Raw genomic sequence first — 23,475 nt, 5'->3', positions numbered from 1 at the left:
GTGGAGGAAGAAATGTGTGTCTTATCTCAGGAACTGTGACATGGCATCATTAATGGGGCAGCCCATTTGTCTCAGTCTTATGCAGCTGATTTGAGAGATGATAAATACTGCTAAGAATGACTTCAAAGCAGAGTGGTCCCCTAAGCTCCTTGTGGGTTCAAATCAAATCCCAATTTATTAAGTGTCTTTATCTTTGTCCCTTTTAACTTCAGGGAGTGTTTTGTCACAGATTCCAGGGGGTGCAGAATTGGGCCTTGGCTGTCAGACTTCAGAGCAGTGCACTTGGTTTTTTATCAGCTGCCTCTTCCCTCCATATGCTCACTACAAAATTCATGTCACATCCAGCTTGCAATCGAAGTCTAGATTTGGGTTTCGATTGTTTGCTAACTGAGAATCGCTGTGAAGATGGTTTACCATGAAAATTGCTTAGTCAGGCAGTGGAAAAAATCAACAAAGAAATACAATTTTCTTTCCTTTTAGTTGGACAAGTTTTCCAGAAGTGAAGGAACTCACAACACTCCCACAAAGCCAGGCACAACTGGGAGCAAACCAGCAAGAGAATAAAGGAGTGTGTGTGCCAGAGCTGTGGGTTGTTTGTAAGATTCTTGGACCATGTCTGGAGGGTGCAAAAATTTCAAAACACTGAGACTTAGGAGGAATTTCTGGTTTTGGTTCACATACATCTGCACTTCCTGAATTTTGCTAGACCTTGTGGGTTAGTGGGTGAAATATTTCCTAAACAGTGACAGTGCACAGCAGCAGAAACTGAAGCCTCTGCGAGGTGAGTCCATTTCAAACGAATCTTCAGACTCCAAACAGCCTCATACAGGGTTGAGTAAATACCAAACCCATTTGACTTTGCCTTTTAAAAACACCAGAAATCCACACTGGAGCTCTGAGTGCCACAATGTGACAGAGCTGGGCCCTTCTTGCCCCATTCAGCATTGTATGTGCAAGGGGGAAGTGCTGGTTGGGAAAAAGAAGACTCAAACCCAGACAATGTGAGTTTATCCTCGTGGAATAACCCCATGTGGGGGTCAGAAACTCTGCAATATCCTTGCCAGAAAAAGCCTAGAATTTCTTTGTAAGATCCACTCTGAATAGGCCATAACCTGTTGTCTGATTTGCTAAAATTAGTAGGTGGTAGTTGAGGTATCTCAGTAGGGGAAATTCAGTGTTTTGGGGGCTGGTGCCTCAAAAATGCCACGGGAGTGAAAACCCAGAGCCTCTTCCTGCCTCGGTTCTGTGAGACAGGAGCTGTGGAGTCAGCAGGACAGATCTGAACATGGCTGGCTCATTTTGCTCATCCAGATCTAAAATACAAATCCCGATGGATTTGCTCCTGTTCACCTCAGCTCACACTCGCCTCGCTGACTGGGGAGTTTCACACTGCAGAAGTGGGATTTGGCCCAGTGATAGGTTTTCACTTCATCTCTCAGCAGATTTGTGGTCTAACACTCCAAGATGTGCAGCATAACACAGTGGCAATCTGTCACTCTCCTGGCTCTTGTCAGCTCCAACAGCTTGCTGAGAAAATATGGAGCCAAAATAGATGCCAGTCCGAGCTGAGGGACTGCAGAAACGTCACTGCTGAGAGCTCTGCCTGTCACAGCACAGACATTCCTGCTCCACTTGGCTCTCCCATCATCCCAGCAGGCTGGGACCAGTCCTGGGCTTTCCTGGCGGCTGTCACAGCTTCCCATCTTCCCAAAATCTTCCCTAAGCGTTGTCCTCCCACTGCTGAGGTTGCACATTGTGTTCTCTCCCCTTTTTTGAGGTTCCACCCCTGACCCTGAGACTGCAGTGAGGGCTCTTATCACTGCACACCCAGAATAGCTGTGGCTCCTCTCTTGGACAGGCTCTGCATTCCCAGCACTGAAACCTCTAATCAGGCCAGAACATTGGCTTGGAACAGCTTGAAACGGGAACTTTGTGACTCCAGCCTGCAGCTCAGGAATTCCTTGTTTGGTTAGGCTTGAAAAGCTGAAATTCTGGGGCTATCTGAGCACGGGCTCTGAGCAGGGACATTTATTAGATTAGGCTGAGTCTGTTTGTTCAAGAGGACTTGTCAGAGACCACAGGGATGCGTGGGCATGGAAGGATGTGGTGCCAGTGTCTCACCCCACCCTCTGATTGCTTTCCAGTAGTAACCAACACTCACAATCTGACATTGCTGCTAGAAGCAAATCTGTAGAGTTATAAAGAATGAATGAATAATTGAAGATCTAAAAAAAAAGGAGTCAGATCCAATATAAACCAAAATTCTGGTGGAACAGCACGCAGTTGGTTCTGCTCTGCAGCGGGGTGGGAGAAGAGGATACAGAGCCTTTTCTTGGGGTACTCACTAAAATTCAACCTACAACAGCAGTAAAAACAGTGTTTAATGGCTTTGCAGAGGTAATTTTGAGGGTTGTAAGAAATGCACCGTCAGGCCTCAGTCCAGGACATCACAGCCCACAGGAGTCCATCAGATTCTCCATATAAAGAGTGAAAACGATAAGAAAAGTGAATTGTTGCTGTTGTGAGAGTTTTGCTGCTGCTTCCCAGTCCAGGCTTTGTCCAAGGTGGCGCTTGTCCCTCCCCTGGGTTGTCCCGGCAGAAACTGGGGCAGGGAGGCTCCACACACGGAGTGCTGCAGCTCCAGTGTGCAGGCTGCGTTTGCCCTCTGCTGTTGGTTTATCAGACTGTTCCCTCCGGATAACCCGAAACCTGGAGAACCTGAACGGTTACAGCCCGGATTTCAAATACTTACACTTAAAAATTTATGATGCTTAAAATAAGTGATACCCACAAGAGGGGAAAAGCTTCACCTGAGACTTTAGTATAAATTTCTTTTATATTAACAAGTTTTTGCTTATAATTGTAAAGATCAGAAACTTTTTTTTTTTTAATTTTCCCCTAAATAGAGCCCAAAAATTAAACCCCTTGCTTTCTTGAAAGCAGGGGTTCAGATGTGACTGAGAGCAGGATCAAATGCTGGGTGAGCCCGCAGGGGAAGGTGTGAGGAGAGATGCCCTGGAATGGGAAGAGATGCTCTGCAATGAGGAAAGATGCCCTGGGATGAGGACTCAGGGACATCTGGTCCCTCTCCCTGCTCTGGTACCCCAGAATTGCAGAGCTGTTCCCACTACCCAGCCCTGCCAGTGGTCACTGCCAGGATGCCAAACGCCCTGGAAAGGACACAAGGGCTTGTCACAAAATCTGCTGGCACCTTGCCACGTGTTTGCAAGCTGAGATCGGCATTCAGGCTCCTCTTGTTGCTGTTTGTTTTCTCCTCTGCTCCCAACAGCCCCTCCCTGTGCTGTGCCCGCTGTCGCCCTGCACGGAGAGGCACAAACAAAGGTGTGGTGATGGCTGAGCCCTGGATGGGTTGGTGAGACTCCTGCGGTCCTCCCGGGACTCAGGGGCAGGGCAGGGACTGACCGGGGATGTCTTTCCTGCCTTCCCATCGGGTGGCAGGAGCTGGAGCCCGTGGATGGCTCAGCCCGGCAAGGAGTTCAGCCTGGGATCGCTCTCACGCCTCTCTTTTGGGATCAGCCACCCTTGAAAGGCTGCAGATCATCTCCAAAGGGCTTTTGCACAGCTCCCAAGTGAGGATTTTGTTCCATGCGTGGCTGAGGCTTCAAAAGGTAAGTGATGAAGTGGCAGGACCAGGGGGGTTGATGGATGATGGATGGATGGATGGATGGATGGATGGATGGATGGATGGATGGATGGATGGATGGAGCTGATTTTCCCAACTCTCTGACCATTCCTGAGCTGCCAGGCAGCTCTGCAAAGTGCACTGCCCACAGCAGGACATTTACCAGCTCTGTCATATCCCTGTCTCTCCAAAGACTCCTTCACAAGGCTGAGAAAATTAATAATAGCAGGTAACATTTGCAAACAACACAAAAATGTAAACGCTGAGGCTCTTTATGGGCAGCCAGCAATAAGAAGTGAGAAAATTTATATTTATATCAGCATATAAACGCCCTGGGCTGTTGTCAGAGGGCAGCAGTGACCTCTCCTTTTGTGTGGTTGTTTCAGATATGGACACCAAGTAAGCAGAGCTGAAATATGGAGAACAGTTTTGCCTCTGGAAAACCAGATCCTCTAACTGGTATGTGGGTAATGAGCTTCCACTTTCCTCTGCACACTCCTAGCAGAGACTTGGGTAACTTTATTTGAAACCCGGGATTTATTGCTTGTGGAAAGACTTTAGTGCTTAGTTTAATCTGGACTGTGTGACTTCAGGCACAGTGGAGCAAATATTTTGAAGTTTGGAGAGCGCTGGGTAGTTTTGTAACTGTTCATAGCCCTTACAGCAACACCAACCCCCCATTTCATGCTGCTTTCTAAAGAAACCTGCTCTGTGAACCTCCTCAGCCTGAGAGCATCACAGCTCAGTTCCTGTCGAGTGTATTCAATGAGTTCACAGCAGGAGCTTCTCTCTAGCTGATGTGTCACTTATTTTTTTTCCCATAAAAAGACATGAACCATTCTTTCACTATTAATCCTCTATTTTTTTTCTTTTTTTTAAGCAACTACTACAAATACGACTGAATGAGGAAATTCAGCTCAGTCCTCTTAAAATGTGTGTTAATATCAGCAAAGATTTTGCTGAGTAAGCCCAGAGAGCTGATGGAACTCAGCACACACAGAGATACAAAAGCAGCCCAGACACAAATTTTCAGGAGTAGTTCTGTGTTTCAGCCACCAGCTCAGTGATCTATTCTAGCTTGGGCATGAGGGCAAACTGTCAATAGTGAAGAGATGCTAAAATATCTTTCATCTCTTGATTCCACAGCTGTGGCCTTGGCTTGGAAGAGTCTCCAGGAAGCCAAAGCAGTGGTATGTGCAGTTCAGGGAGCATTTACTGTCACACACCTTTATCTCTTTCTGTCAGCTGCCTGTGCAACTAAATTCCATGGAAATTCTGTAATTGCAAACAATGTGAACCTTCCACTTGGTTTGTTTTTTCCCAGTGAACACATCACCTCTATATTTGTTAAATAACAAAGAGAGGAGAAGGGGGAAAGCAAGGAATTTTACCCGATTTCACAACACTCACAAAGTTCATGGCAAGAACAGACAAAACTTTGCCTTGCTCGTGTTTGAAGCCCTGAGCAGAACAACAGCTGGGACATCTTCTGCATTGTCCCTGTCTTATCATCCTCCTAGGAGGGAACATGATGGAGTTGTGAGCACAGCAGCTGCCATCAGAACTGACATTCCTTGGATAAATGCAGAATATTATCCAAACCCACGGGGTGTTTCTTGCACAGCAGAGGCCTGACAGCAGCATCCCAGTGCTGTAGTTGCTCTTGGCTGGGGTCACCTCCAGCTTAAGCTGTTTTTAAAAACATCAGTAAAAATCTGAGGCACACATGCAAAGTGTAAATAAAGGAGAGAGGTGATTTCACCTCTTATCTTCCCAGTCAATTGCATTCTTTCCAACTGTAGGAAATGCCACATGGAACATGCTCAGACAGGCCAGTATTTACACAGTAACTAGGAGCTGCAAAACTAATCAGAGAAGCAGTGGATGCCAGCAAAAAGCTACTCCAGAAAAAAACCCAAAACATATGTCTCCCTTCAAAAGAAAAATCTGCTTTTTCACAGCTACAAAGGATTGAAAACAAATTTTATCATCAAACGTGGAGCTGTGCCAAATCCCAGGCAGCCAGAAGAAAGCTTTGGCACGAAAAGAGCTTTGGTGAGTTCTGAGTTACTGGGAAACTGCTGAGATGGGACTGCTTTGGTGCTGGAGGGAAGGGAAGGTGACAGGAGATAGTGAAAAACCCTCTTTATTGAGGCAAGTGTGTATTTTCATCCCAGCAAAATATCACAATGCACAGGAAGTCACACCTTGCTGGAGAGAGCTCAAGCAAAAGCTACAGCATCAACACCCACCAGCTGCAGCACAGTAAAAGCTCCCTGTGCTTCTCCTCTGAGAGTTTCTTCCCCAGAGATAACCTGAAGTGATGTAAATGCAGCATTTTGTTTGCTAACTTTGGCAGGAAATACATAATGTGTTCAAAATAGTTTCTAAAAGATGAAGTGGGAGAAGAAAAAAAGGAGGAAATTTAACCCAGTTCCAGAACGTTCTTAAAAATGAATGACAGGAACAAACTTCACTTGTTATTTTTACATCTGTTAAATATTTGTTTCTGAGGTGGTTTATTGTCTGAGAACAGTTTCAGCTGCCAGCCTTTAATGTTTATTTAATATTTATGGGCCAGATTTTTTTGGGGGGATAATCCCCAGTCAAAGTTGCTCTTTGAATTTAATGGTTAAGGAATATTTTTGATATTTTGACATTGACATAGTTTTGATGTGCTGTAGATGGTGAGAGGAGCAAAGATGAAACAGCTTTGAGTGAGAAAAAGAGCAATGAGATTGCTGCAGCCCACAGGTAAATAATAACCTGAGTGTACAGCACTTGGGGGGTGAGCTGGTGAAGGCACACATAAAGAGATTTAAAATTCTGGGATGCAGGAATTCAGAAAAAAGTTTAGCACCTTACTGTTTATTTAGGAAAAAAAGGAACAAAAGAATCACCAAACAATTTGTCCCTCAGCTGTGACCAGCAAGGCAGTGGGGGAAGGCAGTGCCTGATATCATTCTCTGCCCATGCTCATCATTTCTCATATCACACCACAGTTTGCACTGTATTTCCCTAATATTATCTTCATTTGCCAGACTGCTGGTGACTGGCAAAATGCTGATTCTGTGGAGATGCTGAGATCACCATCAGAACATGTACAAACTCAGCAGTCACTCACGTCAGTGTATTTAATTTAGACCAATTTAATAATTTCTAATCCTACATACTGACTCTCGTTTCTCTTTTTCTGAAGAGAGAGAAGCTCTGCTGTTCTCTCCCCTGCTCACTCACAGATGTTTTTTCCTGAGAGCCCATCCAGAATGTCCCCTCTGTCCCCCAGGGCAGCCTCAGGACGCTGCAGCCCTGCCAGGAATTGGGCTGTGGATGGAAAAGGCTCAGCTGGGACATGGGCACCTGCAAAAAGCCTGGACAACCCAAGAAGGGACAATTTCAGAGAGCTGGGATATTCAAGAGGATTCCCAGCAGAGAAGGAAAGATCTCCCTGCTCCCTGCATTGCCCACCTGGAGGGAGCAGCTCTTTCTCTGTCCCATGTGGCACAAACAATCCCATGCCCACGGCTCTCCTGCTTCCCACATCCCACCTTTCAGCAGCCAGCAAGGCCAGAGATCAGAAGCTGGAAGAGCTGTGGAGAAAATCACCCCAAAATAAATTAGAGCAACTCAAGAAGAGGATCCAGGAGCAGAAGAGAAAGCAGCGAGCAGCAGCCCCGGAGCAGGAGCGCCTGATTTTTGCTCAGGATCCCCTGCCAAAGAGAGCCCTGAAAAGAAAGGTTTGCAGAGTGGCCTCTGCTCCTCCTGCTGCAGCTCACAGAGGTCAGTGGTGGTCTGGAATCTACAGAGAAAGGCTGGAACTGGGTGTTCCCTAGCAGTGCTTTGGCAAAGCTGAATAACTTATCACAGATTCCACCCCTCCCTGTAGTATCTGGGGGGCATCACCCATGTTCTTGTGATAAATCCATTTAATAAGTCAAATAAGTCCAAATCTCCCTGTGCTCTACATCCCACCCTGCTTGCTGAGTTCACTTCCCCACCAGATTTACTCCCCAGCACACACAAACTCATACATTTCCTCAAAATAGTAAAGAATTTGCTGCAAATCTATTTTCCCCCCCCTTTCCTCCCACATCCTTCCTTTTGCCACATATAAAACATGGAATAGGAGCCAGCACTACAGTAGTAAGGAGAAGCACCACAGGTATTTAAAGCAGGAATTGTGTAGTTCAGAGGCATTACAAGGGATTTAACAGTTCACTCAGTGGTGTAGATCTGAAAGCAAATATTATTAGACCTTCTTATCCTGCTTTGCTGCTAAATTTGGGGCTGAAGAACCATCCATCTACAGCTGTCACTTCAGTTTAGTGTGGTTCAAGATCTTGGGTTGTGGAGTCGGGAGCTGCCTGGCAGCCTCAGCCAGGGGGGGATTACTGAGGGAATACAGGACTAGAGGAGCCAAGCTGAAAAGCTGCACGGAATAAATCTCATTGCTGTAATAGCATTAGTGTTAATTCGCTGAGCATTGGCATTCCTGGCACACCCTGCCAGCTTCCAGGGGCGTTTCCTTTGGATTTGCTCCCCGCCACCTTTGGCAGGGATGTTGTGGTGCTGCCCTCAGGTCTGTGCCAGCCACGTGTCCCTTTCCAGCTGCACTTTCTGTCACCAGTGCCTGATGTCACCCCTCCCAGAGCCACAATCCAGGCTGAGCCTCCTTGGGACATTCCCAAGGGAAGGCTTGTTTAGTTTGTGTTTAACCCAGACCATTTTACATAACTGAGTGAGGGAACTGCCAGACAAACTTGTGGGACAGCCACAGCCTCTGAGGCTGGGGATTAACAGCTCCAGACACTCAGTTCAGCTGCATCTTGTTCACTTTGTCTGCCTGTACTCTACTACTGAAAGAAGTGTGTCACAGCTGCTTTGCCAAGAATTCCCTCTGTCAGACACCTGCAGGCCAGCTTTGGGAGCCCAGTGCTGCTCTCCACACATGCAGGAGCTCAGCTCTTGAATATCAGCATCTCCTTGTAGCCTAATGGCTCTCAAACATTTATTTCTCTGGGTTTTAGTGCTCTGAACACATCTCTGTTGTCTCCTTGCCTGATGAAGAGCACCAGGCAGAGAAGGATTTACCATCCCTGGACAAGGAAGGGATTATAAAAAGCCCCAAAGATCCCAGGTTAACAATGAGGTACCACAATTGGGAACTTCCCCAAATATTCAGTGTTTGCTCTGCATGGAAAGGTTTGCCTGGATCTCCAGAGACACCAAGGGGAGGTGTCCCACTGCACCCACGGGATGCAGCAGTCAGGGCAGGGCTGATTATTGTGTTGTGTGGATAGACAGGGTCATGGACAGAGCCTCAGGGATAGATCCAGGCCATGGCTTCCTTTGCTGGCACATCTATACAACAAAAATAAAATAAAGAAGGAGTGCTGCATGTTTGGTGACCAGTTTCAATAAAAAGACTCCTGCTTCTGCATTCCAAGGGAATGGGACTGGCATTGGATTGTTGGGTTCAGCAAGTTCCATTTTAGCTACACTAATTCTTTTCTGTGCTTTTTTTTTTTTTTCCACCTCCTGATTAAAGACCAAAAAGAGAGGAGCTCAGCATGGAAAATTCAAACAGAACACCAGAGGCAGCTTTCATCCAAGTCTCCTGTTCTGGAGAGAGCAGTGGCAGGGAAAGGTGAGGCTGAAAACCATGAGAAATTACAAGGACTGATGGACAGAACTGCCTGCAGCAATTGAATTCCAGACGTGCCAGGATTAAAAATCATCAGAAATGAAAAATAATTCCTCGGTGGGAAGAGCAATCTGCCACTTATTCAGTTCTGTTTCCCTAATGAATTAAGGGTGCCACCAAAGGCAGGGATTTCCTGGCCTGCCAAGCAGGGACCGAATCCAGGCAGTGAAAAGTCAGATGAATTATCCAAGTCTCAATTGGTGTTTCTCAGTTTTATTTGCCTTTAGGTGTTTCTAAGGGCAGGTTTGAATTCCTGGTGTCATTTTACCCATTTAATGCTATAGCTTTGCATAGAAATGGTTGCATTCAGAAGTTGTGGGGAAGAAGTGGAAGCACTGGGGGTTGTACTTTACACCAGCCAAGTTCCCAAGTATCTTATGTGAAGCAGAAATAAAAAAAAATCCAAGCTCTCTAATCCAGATGGAATTATCAGCACAGAGTGCTCTAGTCCCTAAGTATGATTTAAAATGCATGAAATATGTAATAATTTCCTTCTCCCTCCTTTTTTTTTTTTTGTTTTAATGGATTGTTTGAAAAATGGCTTGCTCTTCCTCTGAGAGTGGGTCATAATAAGACCATGCCACGTGAAGCATTCATCATTGTAACTGCCAGTGTCATGGTGTCTTTATTGGCTATTAGTTTCTGTCACTGAAAGAGCCAAGGCAGGGCTACAAAGAGATGAATGAGGGGCAGGGGTCAGAGCCAGAGTACTCAGGAATTTGATGAATTATAAATTTGCTGTAGTTAACAAAAAATTAAGTCACCACGGCTATAAAATATTCATCTGTTCGTAGGTAGGGGAAAAAACCCAGGAGAATATTTAAATCAAAAGAGTTTCTTCTATCAACTCTTCTCATCAGGAATGCAGGCTGCTCTTGAACTTTAGCATCATAGTTGCTGTAGTTAGTGAACACAATGCAGATAAAAAGAAGATTTAATTGAAATGAACAACATGGTGAGGCCAAGATTTTTAGAGCCACATATTAATTTGTCTGGTGCACTCAGAGGAGCTAAGACAGTGTACAAAAGAAATGCATTTTTAGCACTGCTAAACACAAAACCAAGTGACACAGCAAGGTGTTTCCTTAAAGACATGGATGGATCCCAGCCCTCCTGAGCCCAGCAGAGTCTGGCAATTCCCTCTGTGCTCCTGCTGTGAACACCATGGTGATAATTCCTTCCAAAGGAAATCCATGGGATTGTAGGAAGTGACTTCAGCCCCACAGGGAGTGCAGCTCTTCCTCATCTGGAAAACATCATTCCCCCTGTGACACGATTCCCATGAGCCTGCAGAGCATCCCAGAGGTGCTGCAGATGAAGAAATCAAAGTTGTTGGCTGGGACTCCTTCAGTGGTACAGAGGAGAAGCTGTTGCCCTACACTGTCCCCAGAGCACAGGGGAATCTCAGGGCAGCCCCACTGAGCAGTGTTTGGAAATCCTTTGTGTCCAGCAGCTTCCCTGACTCTGAGGTGCTGCCCAAAGCTCAGCACACAGACAAGTTATGAGCAGCAGCTTGAAAAGCCTGACTCAGTCCATTGACTGAGCACTGAACCACATGAGCTGAGGCTGATGCTGATTTCAGAGTAAAATCTCTTCCATTAAAAAAAAAAAAACAAACGAGTAATTTAATTGGAGGAGATTTTGGGGGGGTAGAATTTCCATGCAAACCCCAACTAAACCTGTTCAGCCACCTTGTGCTGAAGCACTGTTTGCAATAAATACATAAGTATTGGCATGCTGTGAATGCAATCTGAAATTATGAAGTAAAACAGTGATAAATGTTGTCTATTATGTGACACCACCTATTAAGCAGGAGTAATTTGTTTGTGCTGCATTCTGCACCGTTTATTTTTGCATTAGACATCGTCCCTTGTCCTGTATCCTCCACTGATTCTTCCACACCACATCCTGCTGATCCTCACCAGTTTAAAAACGAATTAGTTTCCTCTGGTGAGTTTGAAGAATCACAAAGAAAAGAATAATTTTGTTATCTCCTTCCCTTCAGTTCTCAAATGTGTTGGTACCCAGGAAGTCCTGACCTTTTCTCAGTGTTCTTGAGGCCTCTGGGAGTCAGTGATTTCTGATTAAAACTTGTAAGAACTGTGTGAACACACTACAAGTGTTAAACGATATAATTGCTGCTAAAGCCTTAGGAAAGCACTGAACTTTCACATTTCACTCATCTGATTCATGACCCTGGCAGCCTCCAAAGTTTGAGTGCTTTAAAAACTTTCTGTTATCAAAGTAGCACCAACTTTTTCTTATTTTAAACCTTCTCTGACTGTAACTTTTTAGATCTCTCCACATTTTGAGTATGATTCCTGGAAATCCCCATTAAATAGACTTGAGTAAGAGAGTTACAGTAGTCTTTCAAAGAATATGTGGGGCTTTAATAATTAAATACAAACTCTCTCTTTCAGGTGTGAATCTCCCTGGTGTTTCTGCATGGAGAGAAGGTCAGAAGTTGGCTAGAAGGCTGCTGGGTCCACCCCCTCCACTTCCACATTTGAGGAGCAGAAATGGAGAGCAGAGCAAAGCAAAAACCTTTGGTACATCTGTCCCTCTATAGCACCCCCCAAAAAAAAAGGTTTATTAAAAAAGGTTTATTAAACCTAATTGAAACAAAAGCTTTCCAGGCCTTTCTGGAAAGGAGCACCTTACTTTAATGGCTTTTGCAATAATAATTGGCCACTGCAACTTCAAATTTCACCTTTATAGATTTCTCTTCTCCCTTGTATATCACAGATTTTACAAGAGACACGTGCCAATAGTCCTCAGAGCTGTGCTAGGAGATGCACACTATACATCCAGGAGTAGTTACTCTCTGAAATAATTACATTACTGTTGTTTCCAAATCTTTCCCACAGAACCTCTGGAAGGAGGTCGAGAACTTGGGGCAATGCCAGTGATGAAAAACAGAGTGAAGGGAAATGAAGCTGTGGGGAAGAGCCCTGGAGCACCAAGTGCTGTGGTCACTCCCAGCGAGGCTGAAAGGGGCAGCAATGCAGCCACACAGGATACAAACCAAGCACTCAGGAACCTTCTCGTGCAAAGCCAGTCCTGTGAGGAACACAGACATGTCAGGCTCCCCAGAGATGCTGTGAAACACCAATCCCAAAGGATCCATTCTCCTTCTCCTGGACTTTCATTAACAAAAGATGGAGCCAAGCCCAGCACCTCAGGAAGCTGCAGCAGAGGAAAAAGTGCATCTGCTCAAAGACAGAAAGGGTCTGAGAAAGAAAACCTTAAGCAACCTTCAAAGAGGAGGGTAAACCTTAAAAAACCTCACCCCTACAGCCCTGAAAGTGTTCGGGAATTTATGTATCGAAAAAAGGCAGAAAGAAAGAAAAAACTCCTCGAAGAGAAAAAGTCTTTGGTGCAGGCTGTGGAGATGAGGAAGGAGAGGTTGCAAGAAGTTTACAGGAAACAAAAAGAAGCTGTTGGGAAGAAATCGTGTCCTGATGAGATGCACAAACCCATTGGGAAAACGGGTTCTGCCAAAGGAAATCCTCGGTGTGAATTTGAGCAAGTAAGTCCTAAGGAGTGGCAGATTGAAATCCCTCCAATCTTGATCAGTGCAGCACCGTGTAGGACATGAAACACGTCATACAAATGCTTTGAAGTGCCAGAGAAAAAAAAGTTTTATCTAGAAAAACAGAACAGTTAGTTTATAATTATGGCATAAAGTGCTGGGCTCATTAGTAGGGCTGGAACCCTCGACTTCAGCCCAAAAACCTGGAAATCTCCAGTGCCTGAGCTAAAAGAACAGGTTTGCTGTGTGGTGTGGGCAGTTTTCCAGTTACATGAGCAAATTATTAGGTGGAATAAAAGCCAAACATTACCATTCTGTTGGCAGCTGTTGAATGCTCACACTGCTGGGCTCTTCTCTTCCAGGAGCAAACCAGTGGGGGAGGACTAGAAAGGAGTTTCATGGCCTGGGTGGATGAAACATCCTCTCCTCCATCACCTGAAGATCACAGAGGCAGGTACTCAGACATAAAAGCATCCTAGAAATCCTCTTTCTCAGCTCACACTGCAGACATGTCTCTCTTGGGTTTTTTTTAACAGGAATCATCTCCTAGAAACGGCTCAATTACCTAAAAAAGGAGAGGCATCAGGTCCTCCAGCACCACTGGAATCCAAATGCTCCTTTCTTAGTCCTCTGAAATGTGAAGACTTGAGGGACTGCTCTCCCCCAGCTCTTCACTCACCTCCTCTGAGCTTTTCTGCTCCTCAGAAAGATGCAAAACCTTCCTGCAAGGACTCATCTCTTGGACTTTCTCCACACAGAAGCAAACAGGATCGAGTGAGAGCCATTCACAGCCTGTCCAGGGAGCTTGCAGAAAAGATTGATGTGGCAAGGAAGAGGCTGAGTGCAGCCAGCTGGGTTAAAGCCTCTGACAAAAAATCAACAGAGACAACTCTGGACCTTTACAGTGATCCTCCTTCTGTCCCAGAACCTGAGACTTCCAGGGATGGGCAAGAGAGGACAATGACAGCACAAATGCTCCTGGACACCACAGATCCTGATGTGCTTCGTGTGACATCCGATAGGGAATGCCACGGACTGGGCAGGATTGGCCTGGGGGGCAGCACTGAGGGAGCAGCAGCCCTGGACAGACAGAAGGAAATGCCAATTCCTTTGTCTAGTGGGAATGCTGAGAGGGAAGAATTGCCCTGGATCACTCCTAGTGCAGGACAGAGTCACCTCAGCTCTGCAGGAGACCTGAGCAACACATTGCAAGGTAAATCCTCTGACATGACACAACAGGGATGCTCAGGTGCCACTGCCCAGGTGTTTCAAAGCTACAAGCAGGGGTTAAGCTTCACCTCCCCTTGGCTATTCATTGGAAATGTTGTGCCCTGGAAAATCTCTCTCCTAGGTTTTACTTTCCTCCCCTCTTCTTGCATGTGTGAAACTACATCTCATAATTTTATCTGTGGCTTTGCCACCAATTTTGGACATGCCACCTTCTGGTGCCTAGGCTTTCCTAGAAGTAAAAGAATTATAAACCTAAGCCCATGCAGTTTAAAACCTGTGGGTAAGAAGAGCTGTATTAAGTGCTCACACATAAGTAGGCAGTGAATAGATGCCAAATCTTGAGCCATTTCATTTCTAGCAAGAGCATATTTATTAAATGTCTTCATTTGTCTTTTTAAAAGGTTTCCCTGTGAATAAGGGCTCCAAGGTGGACATAAGTCTATGGCATGAAAAGCCAATAACCAGCCCAGCCTCTCCAGCTCACAGATTCCCCACTAGAAGGTAAACAAAGCTGGATATTTTATTCTCTGCTAAATGTGCCTTGCATGTATTTAAAATAAGGAGCACCAATTCAGCAAGGAGCCAGACTCGGGCAGTGGGTCTTCTAGGCTTCACTTTCCTCTCGTTGCATCTGTGAAATGACATTTCATAATTTTATCTGTGGCTTCACCACTGATTTTGTTCACATCACTTCCCCTCCTGCTGCCTAGGCTTTCCCAGAAGTAAGAAAGGAAATATAAACCTGACCCTATGTAGTTGGCAATCTGGGGATAACAAAGCTGGATATATTGTCCTCTGCTGGATGTGCCACACAGACTTAAAATTATTAATGGGGATGGTGAGTTCCCTGGGACTGTGGATTCCTGGGAAGAGTGGTTTCACCGGGAGCCGTGGATCCCGGCTCCAGTGGGTCCGGGCTCCGGTGGATCCTGGTCAGGTCAGTGGATCCTGGCTCAGGTGGGTCCTGGTTCCAGTGAGTCCCGGTTCATCCCGGTCCGGTCAGTGTGTCCCGGTCCGGTCAGTGTGTCCCGGCTCCGGTGGGTCCCGGTCCGGTCAGTGTGTCCCGGTCCGGTCAGTGTGTCCCGGCTCCGGTGGGTCCCGGTCCGGTCAGTGTGTCCCGGCTCCGGTGGGTCCCGGTCCGGTCAGTGTGTCCCGGCTCCGGTGGGTCCCCGCCGCGCTGCAGTGACGCTCTGTCGCCACCGGAGGGCGCCGCAGCCGCGGGACGGAGCGAGCAGTTGGGTAAAGCTGCCCAGTCTCTTTCGGGCGGGGATTAATTAAAAAATTAATTTCTAGTGATTGTTTTCACTCGATTTGCTGCAAAAGTGGGTGAAAGATTCCCACCAGTGCATCTCTGTAAGTTGTGCAACATCTGCTCACACACAGCACCTTTCCTTGTGGTTATTGTGGAAAATTGATTTGGTAGCAGGAAATTGAGAGAAACCCCTTTGAATTTGACCTGTCTTAGAGAGAAAACTGCCCCACTGGGTCCTCTCTGGTGACAGTGGAGACCTGAAGGGGACAATCATTAACTGCAGGTCAGAGCATGTCCCTGCCCAGCCACAGAGAAGGACAAAGCCAGAGTTCCCACACAGGCTACACGATAGAAGAGAAGAGGAGAAGAGAAAAGAGAAGAGAAGAGAAGAGAAGAGAAGAGAAGAGAAGAGAAGAGAAGAGAAGAGAAGAGAAGAGAAGAGAAGAGAAGAGAAGAGAAGAGAAGAGAAGAGAAGAGAAGAGAAGAGAAGAGAAGAGAAGAGAAGAGGAGATTCCCTGAGCCCTAGAAGATTAAATATGACCTGGACAGGCATTACCAAAGAAAGGACATATGTGCAGCAGACTGGCCACAGCATCCCCAGTGTCCCATTCTAAGACAAGGAGTTGGTGCTGTGGGATCCAGGAATGGCCTGGATCTGCTCCATGGACACTCTGATGGTGCCTGGGAACGAGCTGGCTGCAGCTAAACTTCTCTAGTGGGAAAAAGTTTTTTTTTTTCTCTTTTTAATTGAAGGTGGGGTATTAGGCCCAGCATTCTTTTCAAGAAGATAGTTTACAACTTTACAGTGCAAAGTAAACAGGAGGAAAATGAAAATTGGGGAGATAAGTCCAGACAGATGAGCTTACCAAAGTTATGAAGAGTAATTACCAGGAGTTAAACCCCTGTTCTTTGTGCACAGCCACCACACTCACAAAGGCTGGGCTGATTTCTGCTCCAAGAGATCAGTTGCAAGGATTATGGAGCTGTTCTGTCACAGAAGATAGCAAATGTATAAAACATGAGCAGCAGGCACTGAGAGTGGAGAGAGTCAGAGCTGTGTCTGCACTGCACCTTGGGGAGCACAGCCGTGGGCTCCATCACTCTTGTCCTGACAGCACCCAAATTCACAGGAATGGTGGTGGGTGCAGGACCCCCTGGGCCAACAGGAACAGCGCCCCAGCTGTAAGGGACAAGCATCAAACCTAGGAGAAATAAGACAGATTGCACCGATCTGCTGAACAATGCAATTACTGAGAAAGCAAAGCAGCTGGAGTCAAAAAGTCCTCAGAGCATCACCAGAAAAAACACCAATAAAACCTCTCAAACAATAAATCACAACCCTCTTGCAAATGCTGCTTCAAAAGATGAGGAGAGCTACTTGCAGATAAAATATTGTTGTATTTAGAGATTAGAAGTGGGAAGTGTGGCTGTACTGTGAATGACTCCAGACTCATCCCCTGGTGGGCTGAGGGTTCCCTGTGATGCAGCAGCAGTGACAGTGAGGGACAATATAAAGGAAAGGCCCTTGCCTCACCCTTCCTTAGCTACTGGTAAAGTACATAATTAATACAAAGGCTCAGAGTAAAAGCCTGTCTTTTGTTCTCAGCTTTTATTTGTATATAATCTAGAATCTGATTTTTCACCTCTCCTGAAGTCTGCACGCTCACAGGAAGAAAAAGTCCTTTGGCACACAGAGTGAGCCTCTAAGTGATGAAGTTATTCCTGAAGTTGATCTGGTATCAACTGATTCACTACAGATCAAATCAGACAGAAAGCCACCAGATAAAGGAGCACCAGTGTGCTCTAAGGAGGTGACTGAGGAACTTTGCAGGGCTGTAATTTCTCCTGCTCCAGGAACATTCGCATTTTGAGTGCACGAACTCTCTGTGGGGAGTGTCAGCAGGCAGTGAAGGGAGCCTGTCTCTTAACTTGCACACAAAACTTCACAGGCTGTGCTAACAGGAGGGATCAGTGCTGTGTTCTTGCTCTTGTAAACCTGGTTCTATAGAACAGGCTCTTTTTGATGTAGCAAGAGCTGGGTTAGAAAATGTGATGGTAAAAGCAGCTGAGTTGTGTCTGTGCTCTGACTTCCACTGCTAAGGAGTTAGGAGTCCACATTTGGCTACAACAATCCAAGTTCTCTCTCTCCAGTAGCTCATCTGAACAAAGCCACCTGTTCAAACTGACTGTGTGCCGGCCTCATTCACAAACACAAAACATCCAGCGCTCCAAACCCAGCACTCTTGAGCGTGACCTTCTCCACAGCCACTTTCAACAGCACAGTTTGCTGTTTACATGTTTAATTATAGCTCTGAAAACAGCAGCTCGTGTTGATGCACGATCCTGCAGGTGCCTGTTTCCATAAGAAATGTTCCCATTTCATGCCCGGCTGCTCCCCCGTCCGCAGGGGCGCCTGGCAGAGATTTGTTGCTGATGCAAATGACTCACTGCTGGGAATTCTCCAAACTGCCAGAAAATGTGTGGGCAATTCCATCTTCTTTTGTTTCAGTTGCCTCTATAAGTGGCTGCATTCTCGAGAATAAAAAAAAAAATCATCCCATTTTTGCTGTAAGTTCAGATCTGAAAGTGCTCCGGGTGGTTTCAGGGGTTGGGACAGAGGGTGGTGGCTGGAGAGTCACCTGTTGGATCACAGCTCTGCCTCCTCCTGTGGACTCAGCGATGCTTTCTTTTAACCCAGAGAGCCTCAGCTGGGAGTTTATGTGGTGGTTTATGCAGGGCTGGCCGTGTGTGGAGGGCAGGTGTTGCTGGAAACCCAGTATTTTCTGTAGAACCTGCATCGATTTCCACTGATGCCCTTCCCAGAACACAAACCTCGGCATCAGTCTCCCCAAGCAGAATAGGAATTTCCCAAGAGCCAAAGAGAACAGTGCCTAAAAAACCATCACAACACAATTGCAGAGACAAAACTCAGTGCATTCAACCAATGAATATTCGAACTGCTTTGTAAGAAATCCCTGTTTCCTCTGTTCTTTCTCTCTCACCCACCTTTGCTCCCACTTCCCAAAGACTATATCCAAGATGCGTTAGTGGAAGCTGTACTAATCGTTTTAGCAGTTTCTGGGTCATGAAAAACAAAGAAAAGCTTATTAACGAGAAAAATGAAATAAGATTTCCCTAAGCTGATTGCTGATTAAAAAAAAATTTCCACATTCATTTTTCTGTATAAAAAAGAAAACATCTGTCACCATTTCAGTGTTTCAGTGTCCCCCCGTGTGGTTCAGCTGAGGCTTGATCAATAAATGCCCATTTTCACACCTTCTTTCTTAATCTTTTTAGTTAAGCTCAGATAGTTACAGAGCAAAACAAAATAAAATCAGTTAGCTGAGGCCTTCTTCTGTGGGACTTGGTGCTGACATAGTTCTGAAATATTAAAGTTTATGTATCACTCCTAGATCTTATTTGGGCCAGAGCCATGCTCAGCACAAGTCCCAGAAACACTGGAACAGAGCTCAGGACTTTGTGTTTTTAAACAGATTTCTTTGCCAAGGTTCAGAGCTGAATTGTGCAACCAAGTCCCAACAATGGCACGGATTGTACAATGCTGCCTTCATAAATTAAGCTTCCACACTGCAAGGTTGTTGTTTGTGTTTGCCACCAGGTTGAAAAATACCCAGTTCTTTCAGAGCAGTAATTAGAGTAGGTAAAAATGAGTGTTGTTGGCTTTCCTGACAACATCAAGGTACAAGACAGGAGATTTTGTTCGTTGCCAGGTACGACTTCTCAGGGAGCCTTTTGTTCCCATTTGAGACAAAATGTAACAGTTCTGTTTAAATGAAATAACCTTTTTTTCCTTTTTTTTTCTTTTAAGTTCAAAAGATTGCTTTATATACATCTCAAAAACTTAGCAATTGTTGTTGTTACCTTGACACAGCCTGCAGGAAGAACTCAGAGCACGGAGGGATCAATGTGGATGTGAGACTGTTTTAAAAGGTCAGAACCAAGAGGAAATGGCCAACCCATCACCTGGAGAGAGCCTGAGCATCTGGGACAGCCTGAGCTTCCAGCCCTCTGCCACTCTGAGCACTGACAGCTTTGAGCAGGACTTGGGTAAGGTGGCATCTCCCAGAGGGTCACTTGGTGCCCTCCCAAAGTATTTCTTGTGCTGTGACAATTGAATGAACAGTTCCTCATTGCAACAGAATTCTTGCTGATGGTTCTGCCTAGGGCTGAAAAATCTTCTCGGGTGGGGGTAATTTTCAAATAGATGGTTCTCTTCCAGATTGCAAAGGTGAAAAAGGGGTGCATGAAAAGTTGTCCTGTCAACATTCATACCCAGTCTAAGAGATTATATGGAATTATTATTAAAATTGCATAAAATGCATTGGAAGCTCTTTGCCTTTTCCATGCTGTGCTGTCACAGGTGTGAATTCAGCTACAGGTGGAACAAACCACATTTAGCTCAGAGACATTTCCAGCACCTCGCAGCTTCACCTGAAGGTCTCTGGGAGCCTTACAATTAACTCTTCATAATGACCCCATCGGAGCAGTGTGGGATATCGTCCTGCTTGGACAACAAGAGACATCAGGCACAGGACGTGGGCAGGGGGAACGCAGGGATGTGCTGCAGGATTCTGACCAGGGCTGCAGGGCATGGCCACTTCTGCCCGGAGCAAAGGTTTTGCATGGAAACAAGGGAAAGTTTGTGGCCGAAAGGGTTAAAAGCCGACAAGTAGCGTGCAGACCGCTCTGTCTGAAGAGATCTCTGCCTGCTCCCACCAAACACGAGCAGATGGTGCATTGTTTTAAGGGCTTTTCCGAGACAAAAGAACAAGATCAGATAACCTTTCCTCAAAGAGGGTACTTACAAAAAGCCTTTGCTCTTATTAAGGATTCTTCATTGTTTTCCTCACAACATTTTATACATCATATTGGATTTTGGGGTGGTGGAGAAGCCAGCATTGTTTACTGTGCTTCTGCCTCCCCCCCGCCAGGGACCAGGAGGGCATCTTAGACGATTGGGGCAGCAAGGTCTTTGTCTGAAGTGTTTCACCCTAAGCGAAAGACAACCTATTTATTTACTATTAATAACTGAGAGCCCCAATTTTGCAAGGCCCAGCCATCCACTATTTACCACAGGAACAATAGGAGCTGCTGCCTCGTGTCTCTGCCAGGAGAAACCTTCCCCTTGCCTGGGCATTTGCAGGAGCTGCCAGCCCAAGGCTGATCTGGGAAGCAGAATTCCCACCATGGCCACGCTGCTGCACAGGAGGCACAGAACTGTGGTGCTCAGCACAATGTGGGTTTGAAATATGGGTCACAAGTGGCTCTGTCACCACCCCGAGCAGGGATGGGGCATTCAGAGCCCAGGCTGCATTGTCTGCTCTCACCCAGCAGTTGGCTCTGTCCTTTCACAGGACACAGAAGTCACCGTGCACACGCAATATAATGAGGTGTAATTCTACAACTGCTGCCAAATGCACATATTTACCTTTCAGAGGGACACACGTCACCTGACCACCCACTGCTGTGCCAAAGAAAGATTTTTCTGTAGTAAACACACTTGGCAAAATTACAAATTTCATTTCAAACATCTTAAAGTAGAGATAAGGAGATATTCACAAAATATTTGTTTACTGCCTGGGGTAAGACAGTGAACTTGTCCTGAATTGTTGAATTTTCTTTTTAAACACAGCCACTATTCTTGAAATGCAGAATTTTAACCTGAACTACAAGGAAAATGTATTTTTATGTATCATCTTTCCCCTAAACTGCTGATTGACATATTTTCTTGTATCACTAGAGGGAGCTGCCTTCTTGCTTCTAGAAGAGGGAGAAATTATTAAATTAGTGGAATAAGCACAGAAATGTATCAGCATGCCTTCAGCTAATGGTGCTCTGATGGAGCATGTCGAGCTAAGGCAGCTCTTCATGTTCCCTCCCAAATCCTGTTTTGTATTCCCACAGCTCCAGTGAGTTCCAGCCCTGCCTTCAGCACCTCTGGAATTGTCTGCAGTGATGTTGTCACTGACTGAGAGAGTTTAGAATAATTGATGAAAAACAGAAGGACCATTCCATGGAAATTCAGGATTTAGGTTAGGTCCAGGTTCAGGCCCAGCTTCGTTGCTATTTATCCTGAGCCAAGAGCTGCCCTGCAGCTCCTTGTGAGAAGGGGCAGCAGCAGGGTGAGGCACTGCCATGTGCTGCAACATCTGGCTGGGAGCTGAACCCAGGCCAGCCCTCCACACCAGAGGATTTAGATAGAAACACAAAACATGCAGAGCACAGGAGCAGCACAGGCCACATTAATCCCCTTGTTTGGTAAGCAGCCACTCTTCAGTGACAAGCAGGATACCAGACGTGTTTGGAGAGGAGAGAAGGACCCGATTTAACAGCTGTGGAAATACAGATTCTCCAAGGCACTTCAGAGTGCAGCTCAGCCCATGGATTTCCTGAGGGAACAGGCAGAGCCTTCACATTTAGAGTCTCCTGCTTGGGGATTGCTCGTGGCTCACATATCTTTGTTGAAGGGCCAAACTGCCTGTGCTGCATTTCTCAGCTGTGATCAGGGGTTACCAAACCTCTTTTCGTCCTCCCCTTTCACCTGTCATCACTGCAGCTCCTTTCCTGCACAGAGAGTGCTGAAATCTGGGTGGTATTTCACCTTACCCGGAGAGCATCCTGAAATAATAAAGCAATTGAGCTAAGATGGTAAATTTGGAGAGGGGAAGGACTGCCCAAATGGGGAAATTCCTTCTAGATCTGCTGCTCCACTCCACAGCAGCATTTCAGGACACTTTACACCCCATATTCCTACACCTCCAGGCAATAATGCAGACAAAGTCACGCTTACAGCTAAAGTTGCAAGTATGTCTTTTTATAATAACTGGGCTGGTCTGATTGCTGACATGGGCAGAAAGAGAAAAAGCTGTCCTTGAGTAAAGCAGCAGTAAATGCTTCTGCCTTGCTTCAAGTGATTAGAAAAATGAGACTTTTAGCCTGGCTTTTTTAATTATATGTCAGGGAGATTCTACAGGGCTTTGCTGAGATTCTGCAGGTGCAGCGGAAAGTGATTTAATAAATAGCATTTTTTTTTTCACAAGGCTGAGTGTATGCACATTGAAGCTATCTGGGTAGGCAGTAAATGCCATTCATCATCACCTAAAAGGACGTGAAGTTTAGCCAGATGGTATTTTCTTTAATGCAGGATGTTGCAACACAAGAAATGCATCTGGAAATAGCCACAATTAGGAAAATGACATTCAAAAGGAGGCAAAAGAGATCAGAGCAAACTTTGTAATCACTTTGAGGTCAATACCACTGGTTGGGCTTTGGGCAGAGCAACAACAGCATTGTTCAGTTTGAGGCACAAATTGAAAATATTTGTCAGGTTTTAAATTATATCCTAATAGATTATCATACTTCTGACTGGCCCAGATATTAGTATTAAAAGCCACTCAGACAACTTAGCATCAATAAATATAGCTTGCAACTTTTTTTAATAGAATGACCTTATTTGTTAGTATTGAAGGAGCTTTTGAAAGTGCTGTCTGTGGACCCACTGAAGAATTGTTCACTTGTCTTTTTTTCTATTGCATTGCTTAAAACCACTAATAAAACTTCCCTGTACAAAACCCAGCTTTTTCATCCACTCCACTTTCCTAAATAGGTCATTGCACAAAATCATCTCTAGTTAACTATCAGCATTGAAGAGTCTGACTCAGTCCTCAAAATTAGAAAGACTGGTTAAAATGAAAATTCTTTCTAAAAAGATGAACACTGAATTTGGCATGTCTAGATAATTTAGTATGATTTTGCCTTTTCAAACCACCCTCCAAAGCCAGGAAAAGCCCATTACCAAAATAAAGGATGATATTTCCATCCAGTCTGTTGACTCTGAAAAGGAGGGGGTTAAGAGAAACCTCGTATAGTATCACTGTAGGAGGAAAGTGAAATCTGCAATTGAGCTGTTGATAAAAACAGAGAAGCATTCTAATAGAAAATCTGCACCAGGCTCAAAGATTTAATATTTTATTTCACTCACAACACAAAACCCATCCTGGCATGCAAACAAGCCCATATCTCTGCTCCTCCTGTGTTACAGACCCTTCAATGTGCAAAGCAAAAACAAACTCTGCATGTCATGGGCTTATCCT

At 45.5% G+C, this 23,475-nt stretch overlaps 1 protein-coding gene across 1 annotated transcript in view; it reads left to right on the top strand.

The window, feature by feature from the left end:
• The first annotated feature begins 3,557 nt into the window (after window positions 1-3,557).
• The window catches only part of CCDC187 (coiled-coil domain containing 187), a 32,742-nt gene continuing 12,824 nt past the window's right edge, over window positions 3,558-23,475 (top strand). The window contains exons 1-13 of the mRNA XM_088177481.1: window positions 3,558-3,629; window positions 4,030-4,102; window positions 4,790-4,833; window positions 5,605-5,698; window positions 6,328-6,397; window positions 6,843-7,423; window positions 9,192-9,290; window positions 11,768-11,896; window positions 12,215-12,876; window positions 13,242-13,333; window positions 13,416-14,092; window positions 14,511-14,610; window positions 19,254-19,429. Of these exons, the coding sequence (XP_088033607.1) occupies window positions 4,060-4,102; window positions 4,790-4,833; window positions 5,605-5,698; window positions 6,328-6,397; window positions 6,843-7,423; window positions 9,192-9,290; window positions 11,768-11,896; window positions 12,215-12,876; window positions 13,242-13,333; window positions 13,416-14,092; window positions 14,511-14,610; window positions 19,254-19,429 (2,767 nt within the window). The 5' untranslated portion in view covers window positions 3,558-3,629; window positions 4,030-4,059. The remainder of the gene's footprint in view (window positions 3,630-4,029; window positions 4,103-4,789; window positions 4,834-5,604; window positions 5,699-6,327; window positions 6,398-6,842; window positions 7,424-9,191; window positions 9,291-11,767; window positions 11,897-12,214; window positions 12,877-13,241; window positions 13,334-13,415; window positions 14,093-14,510; window positions 14,611-19,253; window positions 19,430-23,475) is intronic.

This window comes from Sturnus vulgaris, chromosome 22 (assembly GCF_052056855.1).
Source record: "Sturnus vulgaris isolate bStuVul1 chromosome 22, bStuVul1.hap1, whole genome shotgun sequence".
In the NCBI taxonomy this organism is placed as follows: domain Eukaryota; kingdom Metazoa; phylum Chordata; class Aves; order Passeriformes; family Sturnidae; genus Sturnus; species Sturnus vulgaris.
Note: the sequence above shows the minus strand (reverse complement) of the source record. Positions and strands in the feature narration are given on the sequence as shown.